Source organism: Ambystoma mexicanum, chromosome 7q, assembly GCF_040938575.1.
Source record: "Ambystoma mexicanum isolate Mex_15411 chromosome 7q, UKY_AmexF1_1, whole genome shotgun sequence".
Classification (NCBI taxonomy): Eukaryota; Metazoa; Chordata; class Amphibia; order Caudata; family Ambystomatidae; genus Ambystoma; species Ambystoma mexicanum.
This window is the reverse complement of record NC_090941.1, coordinates 951,695,908-951,717,961: the sequence shown is the minus strand read 5'-3', so window position 1 is coordinate 951,717,961 and position 22,054 is coordinate 951,695,908. Positions and strand designations below refer to the sequence as shown.

The 22,054-nt window shown below is 44.6% G+C and overlaps 1 protein-coding gene across 1 annotated transcript in view; it reads right to left on the bottom strand.

Annotated features, from left to right (window-relative positions):
* The window catches only part of GDPD4 (glycerophosphodiester phosphodiesterase domain containing 4), a 691,051-nt gene that overhangs the window by 212,403 nt on the left and 456,594 nt on the right, over positions 1-22,054 (bottom strand). The window contains exon 8 of the mRNA XM_069639989.1: positions 15,022-15,167. Within this exon, the coding sequence (XP_069496090.1) occupies positions 15,022-15,167 (146 nt within the window). The remainder of the gene's footprint in view (positions 1-15,021; positions 15,168-22,054) is intronic.

Below are 22,054 nucleotides of genomic sequence, written 5' to 3'. Positions count from 1 at the left end.
TTAGGCTTGGGAAACCCATCATTCTGTCTCCACACTCTCCAAAAGTTTCGCTTCCAGAAACTGTCATTTCAAATTCGGCATCTTCACTTGCTCTTGATACGTTGCTTCCAACGGGAAGTGACGACACATTGTTTCCGGATCAATCAGTACCAGGAAAAGCAAGGTACAATCTGTGTCCAAGGAAATAGACTTACGGCATGGTTCGGCTGTGCATTTGGAGAAGGAAAAGAATCATCGAGGGCTTGCTTTTTGCCCAAATAATTGTTTGAGAAAAAGGGGATTCTGTTGGCTAGGGTTGTGGAAGGACTAAGAAGTCGCGCGGCCGGAGGTCGCCTGCAACGAACATTGGGGGTTTCCGTTGGAAGACTGCAATGCCTTCCACCGCTACCGCTCGTATTGGACTGATAAATGATCGTATGTGACCAGCCGGGATAATGGACAAATTACTTGGGCCCCGAAAACGTATTGCTGTGTTTTTATAATACTATTTGGTTTTATAATAGTCACTGTTTTAGGCCTATGGTACCTCGAGGAAACTCATCCTTTAGAGTCCTTGTTACCGACTGAAAATGTACCCACTGTTTCTAATCCCTTCGTACATTTGCTTACTCTGTCCCCTAGGGACTCCCAGCATAGACAAAGGTATCATAACAATACTCTGTTACTTATCATGAATGCTATGCATGCTATTTTCAATAGGTCCAACTGTTGGGTCTGCTCGCATTTACCTCAACATGGGGATAAGGGGCTAGGTTGGTATATTCATCCTTTACCTTTGACAACTGCTTGTTATGCTTCTCATAGAGCACTGTTCTTTGGCCGTTGGAACGATAGCATCTCGGGAACTCTGATGGCACTAATTTGAATAGTTTTGAGAAACATGTTCTGACTCCCCTGGGATGCTCGCTTTTCGCAAATAGGAGTAAGCTCAACGTTGCTTCTATTGGGCCTTCTGATAGGCTGTCTCGCCCCTTATAATCTTTGATGTCCTTTAAGATGGCTCCAATAGGCAATAAGGATGCCATGCCTCCTTCTTACACTGTTAACCACAGCCCTGATTCAGTTTCTTTCTGCATACAGAGGAATGGTACTCAGTCAATGGTAGATTTTAAAGGTTGTGCCAATGTTGCAAATTTGACTGGGGAAAACAGACATTTGTATGTAGGCGAACCTGTCTACTTTGGTTGCGGTAATGTAGCATTTCCATGGTTGCCCAGGGATTGGCAGGAACCTGTTATTTAGGGATCATGTTACCTGGGGTGTTCATAGCTAGTACAGTAGAAGTTTCAAAGGCAGGACGAGAATGGTGACACTCCAGCACAGGTCTTGGGAGATGTAGCAAAATCATTTGTGCCATTTTGGGGGCAGATAGCGAATTCCGAAGATATCAGAAGGCTAGCGAGAGTACTGGAGAGAACCATCAACCGGACCACGGACATACTCTATAATATGACATTAGAACAGAAAGCGATAAGACTAGTAGCGCTCCAGAACCGGATGGCATTAGATGTCATTCTGGCTGAACGTGGTGGAGTGTGTAAATTAGTGGGGTACGCTTGCTGTGTTTTCGTGCCAGATTCCTCCCCAACTATCTTCAAAGCAATACAGAATCTGCACGTCCTTAGTTCAGAAGTGCATGTTCCCGAGGGAAACTGGGATCTTAGCGCTTGGTTCTGGGACTTCTTGCGATCTTGGGGTTGGAAGGTACTTTCGGTCTTACTGATTATTTTGGGAATTCTGTTGTTCCTTGGTTGTTGTATCCAGTGTTTATCTAGTATATGTTCGATGCTAGGGGGATGTTGCGCACAAGCAATGGGTACGATAGGACATAAAGCGTATGCCCCAGATAAAAACTCCAAGGAATATGTGTTAAAAGAAATTTTAGCGAATGATCTGATGGCAATAGATTTTTCTGACAGCGATTCAGGGTGCATGGATGATGCATGGAGTTGTTTGCAAGGAGATCAGAAGTAGTTTAGCACTTGGCATAGGCCAAAAGGAGGGTTTGTCAAATGGGAAATTATATCGTGGCTCTTATTGCAATGAATATATGTATATTGGCCTACGCCAAGCTGCTTGTAAAGCCACTTGCGAAGAAATCCGTGTTGCAAGATCCTGACCTTAGAATCAATGTAAGCCGCCATTTTAGGTCAATCCGCCATTTAGGTTCTCTTTGTAAAGTCACCCTGTGAGTTAAAATGGTGGATGATGTAATTCCGAAATACAACATGGCCGTCTTGACCTCTGCGTACAACTAATATGTAACTTGCCTGCAGGCCACATGTTGGGGTCGTGAACTGAGACCTTGTCCTTCGTTGACCTGTGTGTAAAGCATTACATGTGCCAATAAAACTAATCCGCGAGCATACGTTAAAACAAAGTATCCAAATACTGAACTGAGAACACTTGTTTACCTACATTGTATTAATGTTTGAGAAGACTTTATGAGAAATCCTAAAATACACTGTTACCTTGTAGACTTGTTGGCGAATGCATTAAAGGCAAACCCTATGCATCTAGATGTGTGAACTCTGCATGAACCCTAGATCAGTAATGTATTAGAGGAATATTAACCCGCAGTAGGGTTGGACATCATGTTCGCAAATGGTATAAAAGTGCGACTAATTCGAATGTACAGTCCCACTCGCTGAGCACACCGAACCATGCTGGAGTTCGCTGTGTTGTACTGAGGGCCAATAGTTATCTGATTGTTTTGTCCTTTGTAACTGTTCAGTATAAATTAAAGATCTTTGTATGTTCCTTTGTAACCTGTGTTCGGTGTATTTCCTTTTGGGGTACTCAGCCTCGATATTTTCACTTTGTTTTCACAAGTACACAGTGTACATGAGCAAGTGTCTTGCGGGCTGGGAACAATGGTAGTCCCAGGCTTGGGGGCCCGCGGCCGGACCAATGGGAACACTGGGGGATAGGGGTGGATGGCGGGACTCCTCAGCCAATCACTGGGCTCTCTAATGTAACAATTCTCAGGTAACAATTTTTAGGGACAAGCAAAGTACACCGCCTGACACTGAGGCCACCACTAACAATGTACACTATATGTTCCTAGACTGGACCTACCACTCAGGGAGCCAACCCGCAGTGTCGTTAGGTTTGGGGAAGGAACTTGCTGGGTGACGCTTGTTGTGATGTCACAAATGCGAGCCGGAATTCAGCGAGATGTGCCTGGACTGGATTGCTCCAAGAGTTTTATCCCTGCCTGTTTGTCCTAATAAACAGCAGTAACCTTTGCTCCTTGTGGGGACCTCGACTTCTTTGGGACACTGGAAGGAGTTAGGGCTTTCCGAGAGCTTGTGGTCCTCGGAGCCTACGTACAACTCTGCCGACCCCAGAATTTACCCTAACAAGTAGGAGGCTCAGGCTGCTCAACTACACTTTAGGTGGAACATGCACTCTTTGCCATTCTGCATAAGCCAAAAAGCACACTGACAACACAGAGAGGAACAGGGTATGAAATGATACTATCCAGGCCCGAACTAAAGATAGTGAGGTGCAAAACGGTAAACCCAGCACATTTCCTGGCAGAAGAATATGGAAAAGGAGAATATGTACATGACTGCACACAAGCTATTGAATACTACACAGAAACACGCAAGGTAGAAGAAGACGCACTTGAGGGGGGAGAGGTGCTCTACATTGACGGTTCATCAACAACAATTGATCAAGGTGATGGGGTGAGATGAACATGGGGCGGCAGTGGTATGACTGCGAGAGGATTGGATGAGTCAGGCATTAAAATGTGTCAAATTAGCCCCTCAATCTTCAGTGCAAGGAGCAGAACTAGTGGCACTGGTATTAGCTCTAAAAGAAAACGTCCCGAATTGGAGACTCATGTTTTTGCCCTGATTTAAAAGCCCATGTGTCCAATTTCATCAGTAATTGTATAATATGGAAACAATGTATGGCTAGCCATACACTAAGAGTAATAAAAGGAGTAATACCCCGGTCCGAAGGTCAATTTTAACACCTCCACATTGACTACGGTGATATGATCAACGTATTTCAGGGCTACCGTTACATGATTGTGGTAGTTTGCCCCTTTTCAAGGTGGATAGAGGTGGACCTGTGCTCCCATGCTGATGCTTTAAGGGCAGCCATATTTCTGGTTAGAGAGGTATTCCTTAGGTGGGGCGTCTGTGAGGTCCTACGGTCGCACTATGGCCCCCACTTCGCAAATGAGTTGCTTCAGCACATCACCACATTACTAGGGATAAAGCACAAGTTCTCCTGTGCATATCACCCGCAGTCCAATGGCGTCTGCGAACACCTCAATGGCCTCATGAAAGAAAGCATTGCAAAAACACAACAAACAACTAAAATGAATTGGCTTTATTGCCTGCCTCTGGCTCTGTTTGAGCTGCGGAACAAATCCGGGTCAAATCACCACCTCACACCCCACGAGGTGGTGACCGGACACCAAATGCACTTCCTGTTAGCTCCACCCACAAGGGCCATCCAGGATTGCAAAGGGACAGCTGAAATGTTTGGTAAAGAAATGCATGAATATGTTAATTCACTTGTTACTAGCGCCTCTTATCTCTCAACAGATTCGACGAACACAGGGGAGGTCGGAGAACGATCTACAAGAAACAGAGCACCCAGGAACCTGCAACAGAACTGCCCATTAAAAAAGGAGACCAGGTGCTCCTTAAAAATTATTTGAGGTAGTGGAATTCACCCAGATTTACGGGGCCGCATATAGTTGAGGCGTCGTAAAAGGGCAGTTAAGCTCGAAAATTAAACAGTTTGGCACAATCTCCATGACGTCAAACCCTACAAAGGAACGGCCTCACCCCAACACACTTTTGACAGGGCCAACGCTACAGCAACGACAAACACTCAAGACAGCAGTAGTATCACTCTAGCAATACCTTCAAATGTAGATACTTCTCTGAACACAAATGAGCAAGAGTGAACTAATCACCCTATGGTTAGATCTAGCCACACCAACCGCCTAGCAATTCCAAAAAGCCTCAGAACCAGAGCAGGTGTCACTAGCTTCCCAGTCCTCGCCGCCACCAACTGGAACTTATTACCCGCCGAGATTAGAGGTATCAAATCCCACCTGTGCTTCAGGAAAGCAATAAAAACGATGCTGTTTGTATAAACCCCACTTGGGCCCTGTCAACTGTGTAACCGCTGTAATGTCAAACGTCCTTTTTTCCCAGGCTAGGGGTAGATACGATCTTGCTGTAACCTCCTCTATCTACCCCTCCTTGCACTGCAACTAAGTCATTATCTTGCAACAGTGCCCCGATGCCTCTGGGCTGTGTGGCGCTTTACAAATGTAAAAAATAAAATAAATGGTCAGACGCTTGCAAGCACCTGAAGTCCCTATGACTTCACTGATACAACTAAATAAATAAACTTAACATCACTGTTAAAAGATAGAGCTCTACAGGAGATACCCACCAAAAAGATGAACAATGTCTTAATGTAGAGATGACCATACAGCATGCACAATCTCATTAGGAATACATTGTGTTAACACGGTCTTAGCATTTTCTCTTTTTCTACGCACATGCAGGGGTCTGCGTTTCATAAATGTATATGAATGAATGTTAGAGGTAGGTTGAATATTTGATTTAGATGTTACCCCCATTGAACACCCTGAAGCACTGTCTCACCAATACATTCATCGTTTATGAAGACCCACACACTCTAGATCAATGCCACCACGTGTGTATTATAACACATTCATAGAATACATAGCTCATGTGTATCCACAACTTCATCACGCCCTACCCATACTTAGAAACAGATCCATAGAGAAAATTTGGGAAGAATTATTTGCATGGGCATTGAATGACTATTTAGTGCACCTGGCTTGAAGTACTTACAAATACTATTATATTAACAATTTTATCATCTCATCAGCAGCTGGACAGGGTGGTAAGAAGTATATATATGCTCATGGCTGTGCTAATAAAACTTGTTCTGACAACTGTGTGGCTAATGCTGTCCACAGGACTGCAAACTGCTGTCATTTGGCAGCTGTATTCCACTCGGCTTGTCTCTGAAACCCCTAATACTAACATTTCCCCCACCCAAGCTGCAAAAAGCACAGTGTCAGGTGGTACGGGCAGCACCATCGAAAAGGTAAGGAGAGGTAAGCGTAGCATTGGCCCTGATGTTAATAGAGTTGACACATATCTCTCTGGCACAGCACACATAACAAACAACATGTGGTATAAACACATGTCAAATATTGGTAAGGACACTACAAGTGGCAACTGCTATGTCTGCTCATTGATCCTATATGCCATGAGCACCTCCAGGACCTTTTTGGCAACAGAAGTACCAGCACCAACAGCGCAGTGCCTCTTATATCTTGCAATGTTCCAAACACGAGGGCTATTCCAAGGGAAGACAGCAACGCTTAGATGGAGAGCGAAGGCAACCTATCCATATGAGGATACCTTCATAAAAACATTACCTATGTTCCACAATTACTGGCAACACGCCGAATCACTGCGATACATAACTGATGGACCAGAAAAGGGAGAAACAAAGGAGGTGACACTAAACTACTTGCCATGCGAATGGAGCACTATGGAGACAGGCGGAGAACCCGGCTGCTGGGAGAGACCACAGATGTTGATATTTAGAAAGGTATACACTAAAGACAGATGGGTAGATGGAGTTGTGGGGAGCAAGCCTTTAACGTTGATGAAAGCTGCTGTAAACAAAGTTCAGGAAGAAAATGACAAGTGTCTCAAGGAATGGGCCAAAAGCACAAGTTTACTGACGTCGCTGGATAAGGAAGATGGGCTACTAACAATAATTCCTCTGACAACACCAGCCCTGTGCTATCAACATGACGGAGATATTGAGGTAGGAAACAACGAAGGGTGCAGAAGAATTGAGGAAATTGCTGAGATGGGGTATGGTACGGCAGTGCTAATGGACTACTATTTGGCCTGTGGTTCTAAGGCATACGACAAGTTACCACCAAACTGGGGAGTGGTATGTTCTCTAGCACACATCAATATTCCCTCACTAGTGGTACTAAAGAAACATATGAAGATAGATGACTTCCCAAAGATGGGCAAAAGCAGCGGAGACGGAAGACATCATTACCACAGACAGAACGTCCCCCAGACGACACAGCTGCAAGGGACGAAATGCTAAAGAGAGTAAAAAGACAAGGGAATTACCCCTGGGGCCGATCCGAAACGGCCCTTGATGAAGTACCACCATCACACAGATTGTTCAGCAGGGCTGCCATGTTTTTCTCAGCAATAATACATCCCGGATTCCAGACATATGCAAATGCTAAGTGGCTCCAAATATCGAGTTGGGAACTAATGATGATAAATTCTACTGTAAAAGGGCTCAACACAATCAAAGAAGAACTGCGAGCTATTAGACTGGTGGCCCTGCAAAATAGATACGTTCTGGACCTCCTCACAGCAATGGAGGGAGGGGTCTGTGCAAAAATAGGAAGCTCCTGCTGCACATTCAAACCAACAGACAACAAAGACAACAGGACACTGTCGGATGCAGTGTCACAGTTAGCAAAAATGCATGCCAAGATGGAAGAAGAATCCAAGGCAACAAAGAAGGAAGGAAGTTGGTTCTCATACATTTTGTCAGACGGCCTAAAAGTACTGGCGGGGGGTTTAATACTGGGAATGGCCTCACTGTTTGGGGTCAAGGCGTGCATGGCAAGGTCTAAGAAAACGGCAGAAGAGATGATCGGAATGAATGTACTCATGCCTCTAGATGATGACCAACATGTGGATGTCATAATTAAAGAAAGGGAGGACTGTGCCAACAAATAACAGAGGCAGACATGTACCCACCATCAATGAAACTGGAGAATTCGAGGAATCAAAAAATATATGTCAAAAAATGGGTATACTGCAAGCCCGGAGGAGGATGCGTGTACATGTACTGCTCATTTAAAGATCATGTGAACCACTAGGGACACCACTCCGGGATAACAAAGGTTTGGCGCTTGAGAGATGACAAGCGAAGTAGTAATTTTGTGTCGACAAGTCGACCAAAGGGGGGACTGAAGAGGGGAAATCCGAATGCCCCCTCCCTCCCGACAGGCCACCCAACTGGAAGAAGCACCCCCGACAGAAGAACCACAGACCGTATGAGTTCGCACCAATCCCCACCGCTCCCACCACAGGAATGCTCCCTGAACGGTATCCACACACTCGGCCATATAACCCTGCTACTGGGCGGGCCCTACCCAAAACAAACAAAGATAACCATGACCGAGCTGGAGACGATTGCATGGATCAAATTGACTGACATCCTTACAAGCTATGCTGCAAGTTGTTAGAGACGTCATGACGATGTAGCTGTGTTAGAAAGAAAGCAAACGTGCAATCCGCACACCCGGGACAATCACACACCAATCTACATGAAGAATATATGTCTGTAGTTCTATGAACTAGAGGACGGGTGACATATACATACTGTCTGCACATTTATTATTTTGCAACTTAGGCCGGCTACAGCACTGCAGAAATGCAAGATGCCAGAAGAGCTTGTATATATGCTTGCAGATGCCACACGCTATTAACCCTATGGAAGGACAGGAGCGCTCAAGGGACCTGAACAACCGTTACACCCACTAACCTATGGACATTGTAATAACTACACAGTAAGAGCCGAAGTAGGCCTTAGGAAAATCCAACAAGCCAGAATCGTCCTGCAGAAACCTTAAGCCACGAAATGTTGTGCACGCAGAATAGCCTGGCAGGAGCTACTGCAGCTAAGGATGCGATGTTGCAAGCAACATTCCTCACACACTGAGCCAAGGTGACTCTGGTCGCTGCAAGGAATATCCAAAGCAAAATACAAATTAAATCAAAGTAATTTGGTCTCATCGATGTCACCTCACACATGACATGGCCAAACTGACATGGTGCGCCAAGACCTGCAGGCTCGGAAGATGCAGTCATCTCATGTCTGAGACCGAGCTTGCAACAGACTTGCAACAAGCTAACTACAGTGTGCGCTGGGAATAGACCACTCTCATGGCATTAGCAGAAACGTAACGCATGCATAAAATTCACCGTACAATATGACAAGTTTTCCATCCCCTTTCTAGATCTCACCATCTATAAGACATCCTCAAACACCCTAGCCACCACTCTATATCGCAAACCTACCTCAAAGAATACACTGCTGGCATTTGAAAGCTTTCACCCAGCGGCCTTGAAAGAAAATTTGCCATTTGGTCAATTTCTTCACCTAAGACGCAATTGCACCACACGAGAGAGTTACAACATCACGAGCAAAGACCTTTCAACAAGGCTAAAAGCAAAAGGATACCCCGGATATATTATCCAAAGAGCGCAAAAAAGAGCTAAGAACAGAAGTAGAGAATCATGTCTCACCCCGACCCCCCGTGAAATATGGAAGGATAAGATCACCTGCATCATAACTTTCACACCTATGAGCAACCTGATCAAAAAAAGCACCCTACGTAACTGGAATATCCTTCACACTGAATCTTTCAAACCCACAAAACCTTGGTTCACGTTCAAACGCAGTAAGAACCTCAAAGACCGTCTAGTCAACACCTACACTGAACAAACACCATCAATCAGCCGACAGTCAACCCTGTGGGATTTACCAGGTGCAGATCCTGTTCTGTATACTGTCTTACTAAAGACATGAAATTGATCAACTTGAATGGCAAGATATGGACCTTTAACAACTTCACAAACTGTAAAAGTAAATGGACGGTCTATGCCATCCAATGCCCATGCAACCTCATTTATGTGGGCAAATGCAAAAGAGAAATAAGACAACGGATTTGTGAGCATCGCTCATGCATCAAGAATGCTGTACCGGAAAAACCCATGGTAGCTCATTTCAAAGAAAAACAACACAGCCACAATGACATATTCTGGTTCATTCTTCAAACAGTCAGTAATCCGTTCAGAGGAGCGGATAGAGATATATCCCTTCGAAAACTGGAACAAAAATGGATCTCCGCCTGGACTCTGCACGCCAAAAAAGACTAACGCTATTGTTGTACTTCCTTGTGCAATCCATCTCAATGAGAGTCTATCCGTTTCTGAATTATAACTTGTGCCCATGTTTTATCTAACTGCAATGATACCAAGCACTAGACTTTTTTGCCTGTGTTCAACAAAATTGTAACCATGTCACTAATAATATCTGTAAACATTGACAAAACACAATATTGACCAATTTGACGGCACTCAAACACATAAGATCTGCTTGTCTAATAACACAACTTAATAATGTTTTAGCTGTTTCAATGCATGCCTGGCACCCACTACGCATGCGCGATAGCGGGATCACTATTTTAGTACACAGCTCTACGTAGGCGCAGACAGCTCCACCGGCCCTGAAGCAACATTCGTGTTTAGCTACTACACGAAGTTAAGACTCTGACAAGCTTTTCCTTTAGCCAAGCATCATAACTGCTCTCTCAGGCACCTAATAGCCTTGGCACCTCCGGGATTTGTCGCAGCACTCGGTCACTCTACCGAGTGCACTTTGAACGTTACTGGCAAGCCACTCGACCACACAGAACGGATCACCCGGTTCCTTCCGGCATAGTCTGTTACACTCCTATGACTCCATAGTCTGAAATAATGCATGCATCAGACGTGAGTCACACAGACGCTGATTCATACACCCTTGTAGACACGGCCACATAGCCTTGCTATATTTTGTGTACCCAGCAGCAGTTCGCTCTATGCAGTGCAGCTTTAACAAGATCGGCAAGGCTTTGTACCACAAAAAAATCACCCGATCCTTCCGGATACGTCCTGTGTATTTTTAAGACTCCACTGTCCGCTCCAATGCATGCACCAGACACTAAGTTATATATGCCCTGTAGACACATCCAATTTCGGTCCCCTACTCATTTGTGCACACCGGCAACCCACCATTTTGTCGCATTGCGGCTGTAAGTAAGCTATCACACCCTCTATAGCCCTGACTAAATCAGCTTTGCTTCACTCGATATATACTGCGTCTAAAACAAAAATTCCTGCGATATTTAGACATCTAGATGCCTTAGAGAATCCCGTGACATCTACTTCTCCTTTCAACAACTTCCAGCATAATTGAAAAGCAACCACTCCAGGTATGTTTATACACTACAACTGTTCTTTGACAAACAACTCTATCAAATTAGGTAACCACTTGGTACCCCATCTGTTTCCCATAGGTGCTCTACATAATTAGAACCACCATACTTCGGCCAGTATAAAGAACAGGCTTTATCCATTGATTTGGGTTCAACCAAATGACAATATAAAGGTAGGCTTTTTGCTCTATAGCGCCGAGACACTTTTTGCCAGTATACAGTCTGCCACCCCTGACACGCACACTTGTCATCTATTTTCTAGGTCTTAATATCACCTGGTCCCCCAGTGACCACGTCCTGAAGACAGTTCGGATCCCTCAATACACTTGCTATGATTTAGCACCCTCTGAAGGCCACCAACATCCCGAACCAGAAACACCAATCTCTTTCATGTGTCAACAACAACAGCATACTACTAATGCAAAGTAGTATAGGAACCTGTACCAACATTTGTCTACTAACCCTCACTTGAATGTGAAGTGTAATTTTTCAAACAAGTAGCCCCCTTGGGCATTGTTTGTGTTTTTAAGGTCTGATTCTGTGTATCTAGACCTACAACTTTTAGATGTGTGTCTCAATCCTATTGGAATTGATTACAAATTTTGACTTGTCCAATTTTCTAGCCATGTACGTGATCTCTATCAGCTAGTATTTGTTAAACCTAGCCTGCTATTTTCCATAACTACCTTTATTGATGGTTGAATAGAGGTATCTTTCCGAGTCATCCTTCATTATATATATGTAACTTGCCTTCCTGACTCAAAGCCCCCCTTGAACAAAAAAGAAGGCACTCCTTGCCCTATATTTTTCTGCTATTAGCAAAAACACACCATTGTTACACGCTGACACATAGTCACACCTTCTCAATACACAGTATACATGAGCAGGTGTCTTGCGGGCCAAAGGTCGTCCCAGGCTTGGGGGCCCGCGGCCTGACCAACAGGAACACTGGCGGCTGGGGGCGGATGGCGGGACTCCTTGGAAAATCACTGGGCTCTCTAATGTAACAATTCTCAGGTAACCATTTTTAGGGACAACCCGAGTACACCACCTGACACTGAGGCCACCACTAACAATGCACACTATAGGTCCCTGTACTGGACCTACCACTCGGGGAGCCAACCCGGAGTGGCGTTAGGGTTGGGGAAGGAACTTGTGAGGTGACGCTTGTTGTGACATCACAACTGCAGAAAAACGGCCTGCGAGCGCGAATTCGGCGAGATGGGCCTGGACTGGATTGCACCACGTGTGTTATCCCTGCCCGTTTGTCCTAATAAGTAACCTTTGCTCCTTGTGTGGACTTCGACTTCTTTGGGACACTGGAACGAGTTAGGGCCTTCCGAGAGCTGGAGGTCCTCGGGCCCTAGGTACGGCTCTGCCGACCCCAGAATTTACCTTAACATACTACAATATATTTCTCATCTAATCATTCAGCAAAAAATAGTAAAAGACAAAATTGTTATTTAGAATGAATTTGGCTACTAAAATTATAATTTTGGCATGTTCCAAAAGAACAATACTGAAGGAAATATTTAAGTTCCTATATGCCATCCCTATATTTCATCAATATATTCTAGGCTCAAATGTCAAACAGAACCAGAATATAATCTTCAATCTATTAAGAACACACGTTTGTTTGTTTTTTGCATACAATGGTTGTCGTCAGTTTTATGTTGACATAGAATTATCCCAAAAAGTAGACAGGACCCCAGTGTTTGCGCCTTTTAAAGACAGAATAAATCTGCCCTTTACTGACATCTTCTCTAATAAGATCTCCCTCCTTCCCTTTGTTTGCAAGCTGTGGCTAAGCACAAGTGTTGAAGGAATTCAGCATTGGTGCACACCTGCTGTGGACAGTTAGTGTTTACTCTTCTCTCCATTGTGTTCAGGTCAGAGGTATGTGCAATGAGAAACCAATTTGCATCTCTTAAGAGGTACCTCACATTTAGTCATTTCTATGTTATATTTTAATATTGTTGCTCTCTGATCATTGTATGGACTGTTGTCTTATTGATTTTAAGCCTGGGATGGAGTTATTTATTTACAACACTTATCTTAATACATTCTTTGTTGTTTTTTCCCAACTGTAGTCAGCTGTTTCTTTTTTACACCCACTACATTATTTCTGAATATAACTGTGGGTGGCCAGCTATCCAATTATTGATCGTTGGTGACTTAGAGAAGCCAATTCTTTTTCTTCACCCGACCATTAAAGTCTGACTTTGGGTAGACTTCTGGTTTGATGCACATCTGAAGTGACTCCCTGTCCTCACTTTGACTGAAGGATGTTAAACTTGATCCGTCCATGTGCAGCTTGTGCCGATTCGGTTAAAGTATGATGGCCGATAAAAGGAAAACTACTGTAAAAATTTAGTCCAGGAGATCTCAGGACACAGAGTTTAGGCTAAAATATTGAATATTTGTTAAGGATGTTTTCTGGTACATAAGTGAAAGGTTATTTCAGGTACACGAATAATAGGGGACACCAAATCACTGAGAACATTCACCCAGGTTGAACACTTCCAACACCCCGCATGATATCATACCATCATGTCATGCAACATCACCCGGTCATTCTCACATACTACATGTTACAGAGAATGCGACAACTACTTCTGACCTAAAATCTTCACATGAAAACTTTGGAAGTTCATGAAGTTTAAAAATATACCAAACTTAGAACTGCTAGTTGGAAGAAGAGGTGGAATATTCTGAAAATATAAATGTTTCTGGGATACATTTACATGACCAAAAGGTTCGGACTGTTCCAAGACCGTCTAAGCTGCTTGCAACGTATGATTTTGGGTGCAAGGCTGCAAGGGCCTGGAACGGATTTTTGTTATGGAAGAGATTCTGTCTAGGTGGCAGGTATCCGGATCATGCTTCAGTAATATTCAGATGTTTTCAATTGCAACATTTACATTGTTCTAATGAGTCCTGACCTCTACATTGTGCTCATATTACAGGTGTCTGAAGTCATCTACCTCTGTTCTGATAGGGTGTCACATTAATCAGGACTCGTTAAAAATGATTGCACAAAAAAGCCTCTGATCTCCCATTCAAAATGCGTTTCAACATTATGAGATGCGCGGCTGTTCAATGCATGCCTCCTATGATACGCCCAGGGGGTAGTTTCAAAGCATGACATAGACATAGAAACTGAAAAAACACTCGACATCTTCTGACAATCAGATACATTCTCATAAGCAGTCCTAAGCTGTTTAAAGGATGTTCCGCCAGAAATTCAGATTAAAAAGGTACCTGTGTGGAATGTTTAACATACATGTTGACAAGAGGCCAATCAAAAGTGTAAAAAACCACGCTGCACAGCGTCCCCCCCTAACTATGCAAGGCGCTGGAATGACATATGCATACACGACCTGTACAACAGGTAGGGCTTGCATGGGAAGTATACGACCAGTCCTGTGCAGCCAAGTGGCTACTCAGTCTATGAACATGTTCATGAAGGGCAAACCATTAGGAACATGAACCACACACCATTTTTCAATGAAATGCATTCAAATACGATCACTGTTTCTGAGGACTACAGTAGGAAACCTCTGATTTGAAGTAGACCTTCGCATTGTAGATCTGCTGAAAGGAACGGTTGAGTGGGTGGGCCCGTTACCCATAGTAAAGCCGTCTCCAAACCGATGCTGGTTCAAGAAACAGGCATGGGTTACACAGAAACAGGGATCCCTTAACATGTCGTGAGCCTGGCAACACTGATCTATGACATGTATTTTGATAAATCTATTTAAGAAAGCACTGACCAAAATCATTCTAAAATCAAAGAGTGGAAATAGTAGTGGGACTACATACAAGAACATATTGCAGTAGACTCACACACCCATGCAACAACAAAAAAATGACATAGGTAACTATTACACTATAATGCCTATTATACCTACCAGTGGTGTGCCTCTGTGTCCAAACAGAACAGGTTTTTGACCCAGCGTACCCTCATTTCTGATGCAGGGGGAGTACATTCCAAGGGGGATCAAGTAGAGGAGGATCAGGAAAGAAAGGAATGGTCCAAGAATTATCACCTGACAAACTGCAGGAAGTAGAAAGAGAAAAGTTACAGATCAATGTGCCAATCAAAATGAGCTGATATACCAGGTAGACTTGTTTTCACAGCAGAATACATTGACAGAGTTTGTACAAAACGCAATGGCCTTGATCCACAGTGATGAGCACTGGAGCACACGAGGAGATACTCACGAGTATTTCCAATGCCCCTGCTGCCTTATGCCTTAGTCACATAGCCTATAACTGGAGCAAACCTGGAGACACTTGCAACATCTTTCAGGCAGTCACTTGAAAATATGGTTCACAAAGACTTCCACTATTGCATACAGAGATGCTCCAGGCAGCACCCCCCCCCCATTCCCCGATTTGCTCCTGTTTTAGGCTTTATGAAGCGCTTAATATTGAGGTGCAAATTTGAGATGCTCAGGGTAATCTCCTGATCGGCTCCATTTCAAATCTTTGTCAAACAGGCCCAATGTTTTTTTTTTTTTTTAAAAACCCTCTAAACGCAACATAATCATACAGTAATTCATTCATGCACCCATAAGAAAGTTTAATACACATCTCCAGATCAAGCTTACGAAAGAAGTTGTGTTTGAGTAAATATTTTCTGATATTCGTCATCCGAGGAAATACCTAATTTAAGAAGCTAGATCAGACCCCACATTGGCTGCCTTATGCCAGTTTTGAGCAACAGAGTCGGTAGAAGAATGTTCTGTAATGTCTGATTGCAGAGGTTCACATTCCAAAGTTACAGATCAGAACTGAGTGAGAGCTAGTTGGTCAAACTCGAGTTTCCAGTTTTGTTTCATTGATTGCTGTTGAGGTGGTTGGGGGCACGGTCAGTAGTGGCATGTGAGCCTGAGCTGGCAGCCCTGAATGAAACAAGAGCATCTTCGGAGGCTTCAGCCACTATCAGCAGCTTACACCTCCTCCAGACATGAATGCCATTAGCGGCCCTCCGTCATGCTCGGGGTGCTGGTGCGAGTAGTGTGTAGTGTGTAGTCTGCTCCCAAAAACTCTTCCCTTTGAATGCATTCAAATGGAAACTCACCCCATACAGAGAGGTCCACCACGGAATCCAGAGAGGGGCTCTTTGGAGCAAGCTCCTTTCCACTATCCATGGCAGAGTCTGGGAAAAGAAGGTGGCATCGTGAGGTCCTGTTGGTCCAGTGATTTCAGGTAGCCTATGGTGCCTAAAGGGGATGGGTATGAGGGATTGGGGGGAGGTAGGAGAGAGTAGGCAGAAAAACAGGGTGCATGCTGACTGGGCAGAGAAATGTCCTATACCTCTCCCAGATCCCAGTCATATATTGCAGAATTCAGCCTGGCGTTTGAAGGAGCCAATTGACTGGTACCACGTGCGAGGTGCTAATCAAATTATTGTACCTTCCCACTATCTCATCTGAAATGATAAACTGGTTCTGAGATGATGCGTGCCAGATTACTGCATCAAGCAGTCCATTTTGCTCTTTTGCAAAGAGGACACGCCTCATATGTGTTGCTGATAAACCCCATAGAATATAGGCACTAAAATGTTCTGGCATAAATAAGATCTTTTAGGGGCATTCTAACAAACATTGAATCACAAATTATACATAGTTATGACGTGTCCTTTGAAAGAATAATACATATATGCCTGGTCACAATGTTCCTGAACGGTTATTTTTCCTCATTGTAGCAAAAGAAGAGCATAAGAAGAAGAGCTGGGATTGCACGCTAAGAAAACTTCCATGACAAAAATGTCCAAATGAGCAAATCGTGAAGAATGTCCATGTAATGGATACAATGTGTGCATGGCACAAGGAAATCAGTTCAAGGCATTAAATATGCTTCCTAAACCCTAATTGACTTTGGGCAAAAAGATACTTTAGGACGGTTTCCTGTGCTTCAGGATTGGATGTCAGGAGCTCATACATTGGGAAAGTCAACTCATAAGTCCCGAGCCAACATCTTGGGGCACAGACACAACGCTTCTAAGGGGTATGTTCAGGCAAGTCACAGAGCAGTTTGGTGGACCTCAAAATGGTAGCCAACCCTGCTAACCCCTTGATGAACTCCAAACACAGAGCCAGAGGTTAATTGGTTAATACTATATGAGAGACAGCTGGGAAAGAAGAGGATGGGCAGGTGGTAAGCCTACTGACCCGATCATAGGTGATCCTAGGTGATCCCAACGGCCTCCTTAGCAAGCCATTTACTGCTCACCCCGCAGGATAAAAGGGAGCCAGATGAACCTACTGGGCTCCAATTCTCCCTCACCTCCCTAACCCCTCCCCCCGTTACATCCTGTAATTCAAGTGTTGCTAATTTTCTTCTTGTTCTGGACCATAATGCATAACCAAAGTTTAAAAAAAACAGATTTAAACATTTTTTAAACAGAAGCCATTTGGAGCCAGCATTAAGTGAGTTTGGAAGTCACAGCAAGAAGGCGGAGCGAGGAAAGGACGGAGGAGGAAGTCGAGATTAGCGCTGGAGGAGGGCAAGATCAAAGAGGAGGAGGAGGAGAGAAGAGGTGTGAGGAATAGGTGGGTGCCCCAGGAGGGGAAAATCGACAAGGAGGAGAGCAAAGGTGTGGAGTAGAGGCTGGCATTGGAAGAGAGAAAGAGAAATGGAGGCAGGAAGAGGAGAGAGTAAAGCAGGAACATGAATCACAGTCTTAAGGAAGGATGCGTGCCCGTGCCCGTGCCTTGGCCAAGGTTTAGCTGTGACCTGCATGATGGTTCTGTTTACCAAAGTGTTTTCATCACAGTATTTTTCACTAGCATGTTCTTCCCAATTATTTTATCCAAAATGCCGGAGGACAACACCCTCCTCCCAAGCCTCATCCTCTCTCCACCGCATATTGCTTCACCCAAAGAAAAACCTCTCTATTTTGCAGCAACATTTCGGTCAAAATAAAATTGCACTAAAAGAAATCGGCTGTGCAATGTAATCCTTAGAAAGACTGGATACCATGTGAAAGCCGTGGTGGAGAGAAGGAAGAGGAAGACCCCAGTAGAGAGGAGTTAGAGAGAGGTGAGGCGGGGACCTCTGGGACAAGGTGGAAAAGGGGAAGGAGATGAAAAAGAGAGCTGGTAAATGGCGAACTAGGAGATGGAGGCTGCGGACACATTTCCATGTTGTGCAAGTGTGGCACCTTGCCCATGGCCACTGATGGCCATTGAACAAATGGGCTTTAGACAACGAAGGGACTACTGTAGCCTGTGGTGATCATAACAACAGTAGCCTGAAAATCCAACCAGGACAGGCAGGGAAGATATAGGCCGTCTTCACTGTTGTCGCCCAAAGCATTGGATTTGGGGCTCTTGGCGCCAGACATTGTACTACAAGTCCAGAAAAGAGAACATGTATTGCATAATGAATGCAACTTTTTAAAGGTTTAAAGACAAAAAAGAGGATTAACGCACAATATAAGTGTTTATGTCAGGCCTTTATACATAAGATACAGATAATGGGCCTCATTACGAGTCAGCCAGTCCGGAAAGAACGGTGGTGGTAAATCCACCACCACCGTTCTTTCCGGACCGGCTGATGTCGAGTTCTGCAGGTGGAGGTGTCATTCCCGCCAGGTCTGACCTGGAGGGTTTAACTTAACCCGCCTGCAGGCGGACATGGAAACACCGGCACCATTACAACATGTTGCCGGTGTTTCCACTTCAACATTCCATGGAGTCCTATGGGACTCCATGGAATGGGGACTTACAGAATTACGCCTCCGGAATTCCCGGGTCACCGGGGTCGTAATGCCCTGGTAATTCCGGGAATCATAGAGGCGGAATGGTAATACGAGTCTGGCAGTAACCTGCCGTTTTTTCCGGCTCGGTTACCGCCGGACTCGTAATGAGGCCCAATGTCTTGGCATAGTTAGCGATGCATGGACAGAAGCATGTAGGGTAGGTCACAGTTAAGATTAGTTTTAGCTGTGTAATTAGTGGAGAATATTTTAGATAGTACTTTCAATATATGTATAATATCCTAACAATGATACAATGTTTTCGTTGGTTCATAAGTACATAATTAGTCCAGTAAAAACTCATACTACAGAGATGTGCTTAAATATCTATAAAGCTGTATGAATGTGATAGTTTATCTGCATGGGAAGAGTGGTAAGAAGCACAGACTAAAGTGTTACTGAAAATGCACATTTGTTCAAAACTATTAATGGGTTTTGAGAATAATAGAGATGTTGCTAAAAGGTTCAATATGTGCTGATTTCTTTAATTCAAAGTTTGATTGATTTGTACATATAACATATATGAACTTTGCTTGCATTTAAATTTTCATTCACTTTTGAGCTTGGCACACAGGGGTTTTATTTATATTGGAAAGCTTCATTGCTTTATAGTCTTCATAGGTAAGCGTTTTCTTTCAGTGCGGTATTCAATAAGTATGAAGATATATTTGTTAAGCTTTGAATTCAGTTCGGCATTCAATAATTGTCAGATGTTTTCATTTTAATCACTTCGTTGTTCTATTCAGTTCATTTTGTTATAATATGCCTTTAAACAAGCACAGCACTCTTGAGACTTTCGAAAACGTGCTTTCAAAATAACCTTGCATGTAAGATCAAACACTTGCATACCTGGTTTCTGCTTTCATAGAAACTCACTGGTTGCTTTGTTGCGAGTTCCCGCAGTGCCGATCTCTCGGCCTTCTGGTCTCCGCCTCAGGGCTCCACCTCCTACCCCTCAAGCACTCCTGGGTTGGCTTCTGTCCCCAGGAGACTCAGCACTTCAAACACCAGAAAAAGGTGCAGCCTCCCTGCACGGCTCTCCTTTCAATGTTCATTCGAGCCCCAACTCCTGGGCCACTCTCCCCTGAACCGTTGCCGTGCTCCACACATTCAGCTCCCCGCTGCTTCTCTTGGCCTCTCTGCTGCTGCTCCACCTTCATCGCCACTGCTTCTCTCAGTGACATTGCTTGATTTGGTTTTTATACATCTGCAGCCCTTCAACAGGCTGCAGGTGCAAATGTACAATTAGCCATACCTGACATCCCCTATCCTCACCATTGCTCCGCCATCCTCTCCATCACCCTCTCCCACTTAGGCTACGCAAACTGCCTTTACCTAGGCGCACCAGCGTTTCAGATAAGGAAACTGCAAAGAATCCAAAACGCTGCAGCCCACCTGCTCATTGACCTACCTCCCAGAGAACACATCAGCCCTACACTAAGAGTCTCCATTGGCTCCCTATTGGTGGACCCACTACCTTTAAAGCCATGTGCATCACCCACCGGGCCATCGACAACACCAGCCCAAAATTCCTTCAAGACAAAATCACGCTCTACCACCCCTCTTGGATGCTGAGATGTTGCACAGCATCTCTCCTAGTGGTCCCACATTACAACTCATCCAGACTGGGCGGATCCACTTTCTCCGTCCAAGCGCCGATCATCTGGAACTCACTACCCCTACACATTCACAATATTGACGATCACCTGGCATTAAGAAAGGCCCTCAAAACCTGGCTTTTCGCTCCCTCCTCTTGAACCTTCCCCCTAAACTCTAGATAGGTGCACAGAAACGCTGACCCAAACACGACATCACTCCATCCACCAATACTCCACGGATGCCAGCAGTGCCTGCAGAAGCACACCGTGACAATCTATCATCCAACCCATATACAACAACACCCCTACCCATCTATGACCCATGGATACCGGCAGTGTTTGCAGAGGCACACCGTAAAAAAAAATGAACAAATAAAGAAAACGTTCATCCTCCCGCAATACACAATAACTCTCTTACCCACCAATGCCTCACGGATGGTGGCAGCTTTCGCAGAGGAACACCGTAACAAACTATCATCCCCCTTATCGTCCCTCCCTCATCGCCGGCCCCTTCCTCCCTCCGAGCCCATCTCCAACTGTACAGATTTTCCTTCCAGGAAGACTACAAATAGAGACACCAGCAAACAGCAGTGGGCCAAGAAAACGACCACTGTAGTTGAACTCCATTCAAGCATACAGTATGTATACCGTACACCACTTCTGTGGACACAGGCCACAGGCACGGCCACCCATCCATGCACCCTAGAATGCAGCTATGGCTATGCCATTCTGGTCTAGCAGCACACTTATCCGTCCGCGCTGAAACCCCCTGATGTACTTCAACACCTTTGCCATTAGTATACAGCTCCAACCAACAAAAGAAAATGTGGTTTAGCTGGGCACACATCGACGCTTCAGCAATAACACTCTATCCTAAACCACCAACAGCGACCACCCACGTCTTCATTACTCCCGGTTGCTTCTTCTTCGCCCCAGTACTGTTAGTATTCGTATATGAGGAAGTCAGGTCAGTTGACTCATAATACCCCATAGAGGCGGCGGAAGGGTATTACCCAAATTGACCTTTTACACTTTACCTTTTGTCCTAATTGACCTAATTATAGTGGTCCTAATTGACCTTCTGCACAATTGACCTTCATATTATTTTAGTTATGCATTGGGTTGTTTTTGGATTATAAATAATATAAGGGTATTGAGTGGGGGGCTGTCAGCATTTTTTTTTTGGATTGGGTGGGGGGTTGCAGGGGGTTTCTCCCCCACATATATGTCCTAATAGAACTTTTAAATTAGGTCAATTCTCCCGAAGGTCAATTCTCACGAGGTCAATTGTGAAAAGGTCAATTAGTATACAACCGGCGGAAGTGTTGGGTTGGTCATTAGTAGGAAAAGGGGGATACCATGTCTATCCCAAGGGCATCCCACTCCCAGTCCCGAAAGACCCCCCACCAAGGTGATCTCCCTTGCTTGTCCACCTCCAGGGTCGGGATCCAAGAGCGATTGGCTTTCCCTGGCCACCGGCGCAGAGAATCAATGGGGAACAGGAGTGAGAATATTCTCAGGTTTCTCCCACCCCCCTAGAACTTGGTTCTGGTTTTCCACAGACATATAGGAACTTTA